Source organism: Rhagoletis pomonella, unplaced genomic scaffold (assembly GCF_013731165.1).
Source record: "Rhagoletis pomonella isolate Grant_MI unplaced genomic scaffold, Rhpom_1.0 Rhpom_scaffold_00002, whole genome shotgun sequence".
Lineage (NCBI taxonomy): Eukaryota > Metazoa > Arthropoda > Insecta > Diptera > Tephritidae > Rhagoletis > Rhagoletis pomonella.
The window spans coordinates 59,645,562-59,649,964 of record NW_023458556.1 but is presented as its reverse complement, the minus strand read 5'-3'; the positions used below and the strand labels follow the sequence as shown (position 1 = coordinate 59,649,964).

Here is a 4,403-nt window from a genome sequence, read left to right as displayed (position 1 = left end):
TTGCCATTTCTAATTCTGAGAACATCAGTCTAATCTATACAATTTGATCCCAAAGGATTAAATATACTCAAGGTGGAAAGTCGTTGGTTATGTCGAGGAAGGTTCTTCCGGACGAGAAAAAGACAAAAATAAGTCAGTCAATATAAAAAAAAACTATTTATGAAAATTGACCTAGCTGGTAATTATAGGAACCCTATCGTTTGGGCAGAGTGGAAATTGCGTAATTCCGTTCCTTTTCTCGCTGGGCCGTCTGCACTGAGGGACAAGGTGCTGTACAGAACTTTTCCTGAAATCGATAGCAACCGTCGAGAAATTCCATTTATATATACAGTAGACGCTCACAAATTAGAACCACTTTGTTTTTAGGGTGATTCTAATTTCTGAAAAATTCTAATTCCTGGACGTTTTTTTATTTCAATAAAACCTTAAAATTTAAGTCAATTTGCATTGAAAAACTACAATGAAATTTTGTCTTACTAAATTTTATTCATAAAAACGAGAAAACATAAGGTAACAATCCAATATACATATATGTATTTATGCGCTAAGTCAAAAAAAGGTCCAAAAAACAAAAACTCCAATTACAGTAAATATATTTTTTTTTATCAAAAATACATAAGAGATCGATAAATATACATTAAAACAGCCAAAAATTAATCAAAAACTTCGTAACTAATTTGCAGGCATGTAGTCTGTTATTGCTGTTTGCTTCTTCCTTTTATTTGTTTCTGCAATAACAATCTCATTGCGAAGAGCTAGCAGATTGCTTGTGTGCTTTGCGGAAAACGATTCACTATAAGTACACCATTTTATTAAATTATTGACGCTTTCAATGGCTGTAGAAGTAGAGACAACTGGTAAGACCTCCCGGTCATCAAATTCGCTGCTACCTGAAGACTCATCATCGCTATTGAGATCATGTGCAGGGTCGTCATCAAGCACATCATTGTTCCATATTTCAATTTCTGGTATGCTAATGTTATTAGTTGGCTCTATTTCTGTTAAAAGTGCTTGAGCTGCCTGAAGAGCTCCATTGCAGTCTTGATCTTTTTGCAGTAGCTGTGCTAGTGGCACATCATCGTCATCACTTTCATACTGATCAGAGTCCCAGTTGTTCAACTTTGACCAGGACTTTTTTATTACTCTTTCTGGAACATCATACCAAGCTTGCTTTAATAGCATGATTGCATTTCGAATTGAAAAGGATTTCAAGCGAACCTTGAGGTCACCTCCTTCAGCAATTAATTGAGAAAGAAGCATACTTCTGTAGTTTAGCTTGGTTAACTTAATAGGATTCTGATCCATTGGTTGTAAAGTTGCTGTTACATTTGGTGGAAAGAAAAATGCAATTATATTTCCATCGTCGCTTTGAAGTTTCTCAATTGGTGCATGAGCAGAGCAGTTGTCAATTAGCAAAATTGCCTTCGGAGGCAAATTATTTTCCTGAGAGAAACGAATCACCTGTGAATTGAAAATATTTTGGAATTACTGAACCTAAAAACAAAGTTTTTTCTTACCTCATGAATAAATATCTTGTGAAACCAATCATGAAAAATCCGAGATGTCATCCAAGCATTTTTTGAAAAGTTGTAATGGAGTGGATTATTGAATCCTTGGAAACTTCTTGGTTTTTTTGCTTTTCCAATTACTAATGGCATTAATTTATGTGATCCATCAGCATTTACACCAAGTAACACTGAAATTCGTTCCTTCTGGATTTTATACCCGGGGGCGGTTTTCTCGAAAAGAGAGACGTATGTTTTGTCAGGTAAACAACGGTAAAATAATCCGGTTTCATCTACATTATATATTTGTGACTCCATTAGCCCCATCTCATCGACTTTTGCACGCAATCTGTGAATAAACGGGGTGACTGAAGCAACATCACTAGAGAGAATCTCGCCACAAATTTAAAAAAAACGTATTCCGTGTCGTTTTTTAAATTTGCTAAACCATCCATCACTTGCGCTAAATGTACTTTCATCTTTATCGGGATATTCCACTTTGAATATTTGTTTGGCTTTCTCCTTTAGTATTGACCCCGTTAATGTACACTTTTTTCGCGTTGATTTAAAAACCACTTATAAAGACTTGCTTCCATTTTTGGATATTCAGCGATATGCAATGATTTTTTGTTAGCCTTATGATAGGTATTAGAAACAGCGCTTAAAATTGATGATTTCATAGATTTGATATAGGTGATTGCAGATGGCGCCACATCAAATTCTAGGGCTAACCGCTTCCCTTGAATACCTTGGTCAAGCTTTTCCAAGATCTGCACTTTGGTTTCCAAAGACAAAGTATTTTTCTTACGTTTATTTGGCATTTCAACGAACGACTTTTACTTTTAAGCAAACAATGCCGAAACACGTGCACGCGAATCGAATTTCAAACAAAAGCTAACAAAAACTGTACAGATAGCGACGAAAATCCAACGACTACCGAGCGTAACATGAATAAATTGGGGATTCCCCTTTTTATATCTATTTTGCAACAAAAAAACAAAATACGCTCTGAAATTAGAATTTTCGATTCTAATTTCAGAGCGTGTAATGTATTCAAAAAGTTGATTCTAATTTCTGGAAATTCTAATTACTAAGAGTTCTAATTTGTGAGCGTCTACTGTACTTAAATTTTTTATAGCAACCTGGCAAATTAGATGTAAAATGGCATAGTACTGCCAGAAGCAATGATTAAGGGAATGACCTCCAAATTTCTGCCAATACCACCTTAAAAAGGGCTGGTCGGGTCAGGAAAACGTAGGGCGCACTGCCTACTCTCACGCGGCACAAACCAAATACCGGGCGTATCCTATGTAGAAAACTTAGAAAGGCTAGCCCGCTTAAAGCATTAAAATGAGAATGGTATCTTGCCACAAGTGCATTGACAGTCTACCACATATGTACTTTTTTGTTTGTGCCATCCAAGTACAACCACCGACTCTGTGTGAGCTTTGTTGTCTACGCAAAATATGTATGAATGTACTTACTCGCATCTTGCAGCGATGCGGTCATCGTGTTTTGCATGCGGATGACAGTTTCGTTTAAATCAAGCAAATGAGTATATTCACCAACAACAACAACAACAACAAGCAAATAGAACGACGCTACTGGACTTGAAAAGATGCAGCTAGTACCTGTGTCTGTACTTTTTGTCGCTATCCTCCATTCGAGATGCACGCTTAAGACGCGCGCATGCGTGAAATGTCACTTCTCATTAAAGCTTGCATTGACAAAAGTCTGCACTTGAGCTATCTAAACACCAAAACAACAGGAATCAACTTAAGAGTAGGACATACGTGCATACATATGCAGCACTTGTGGCAATGTGAGTTGCACGCAGCTCAAGACATGGGTAAAAATGAAGCCAGCTAGGAGCCTACCAGTCAAACGTAGGGGCACCTGTTTGCCCACAATGCAAACAAGTAAGTTTCGTTTTGTTGTTGTTGTTGTTGTTGTAGTTGCCGCCAGTTGGCGTCTTCTGTGTAAATCATTTTGTAGCTGCTTCTGCTGTAGCGCCTGCAGTGCCTTTCGAGAAATTAGATTAGTCGCTGTAATTAGTTAATAACATGGCAGCATGTCTAAATGGCGCATCAACCAAACAGCAAAATGCTGCCAACGCATGTGACACTACTTACATACATGCAGCCGTACGCGTGCGCATCAGGCCTAGCGGAATATGCATAGCTCTCCATGTGTGTGCGCATGCGAATGTAAATTTCTTCGACATGGCTTTGCAGTGACATCGCCAATGACCATAAAATATTGTTAAACATTTTGATGGATGGTTTTTTGATGGTTGCTTCGCGATGGCCTGCAGCAACTATCAACACAAGATCGTAATACCAACAACAACGTCAAAAGCAATTGCAACGCTAATATACTAATTTGCATGCACACGCATGTGTGTTTTGTGTGTTGCGCTCATGCACTGCACAGCCATATGTATGTAAGTGCGTTCAGTAGCTCGCCTACTTAGGCGCTGCTGAGTGAGTGGCTATTGCTTATGCATCGTTTTAATTGATAAAATTTTAACACGTGATAAATTTTGACTTTTTATTGATGAAACTGGAAATCGACTGCTGTCAATTGGTGTGTTTCGTATTTCGCTTTTTTTGCTTACTCTTGCCATGGCACTTGTTTGGCATGCGCTGGAGTTGGAGTAATTTGTTAGCAGACAACGGTGTCGATATAAATATTGATTGATAAGTGTGCGTAAAGTGAGTGCCAATGAGACAGCAGTTTGCGCAAATCGATCTGTGAATCTGCGCAAGATGAAACGAAATTCGATGGGATCTCAAAGAGAGAGCGTTTCACCATTTCAAATAGCTGTGATTAATAAGTTTGATTTCGTTCACTGAGACGATCGTTAGAGTAAAAAGGGTGAAAAGAGTCATACACGAT

The 4,403-nt window shown here is 38.0% G+C and overlaps 1 protein-coding gene across 1 annotated transcript; it reads right to left on the bottom strand.

Moving 5' to 3' along the window:
• Nucleotides 1-592: 592 nt before the first annotated feature.
• LOC118754047 (jerky protein homolog-like) lies at nucleotides 593-3,014 on the bottom strand. The gene is made up of 3 exons (XM_036488917.1): nucleotides 2,990-3,014; nucleotides 1,518-1,909; nucleotides 593-1,461 (listed from the first exon to the last, which is right to left on the bottom strand). Exons 1-3 carry the CDS (start codon nucleotides 3,012-3,014, stop codon nucleotides 673-675), a joined length of 1,206 nt encoding a protein of 401 aa, XP_036344810.1. The 3' UTR covers nucleotides 593-672.
• Nucleotides 3,015-4,403: the final 1,389 nt, after the last annotated feature.

Bases quoted from the DNA above. Each gene is read 5' to 3' on its own strand.
- LOC118754047 (XM_036488917.1), bottom strand. From the start codon at position 3,014: ATGACCGCATCGCTGCAAGATGCGA. The intron at 1,910-2,989 runs GTAAGTACATTC...GTTTTTTTTAAA, and splicing joins CGCATCGCTGCAAGATGCGA to TTTGTGGCGAGATTCTCTCT. The intron at 1,462-1,517 runs GTAAGAAAAAAC...TTCAATTCACAG, and splicing joins ACAAGATATTTATTCATGAG to GTGATTCGTTTCTCTCAGGA.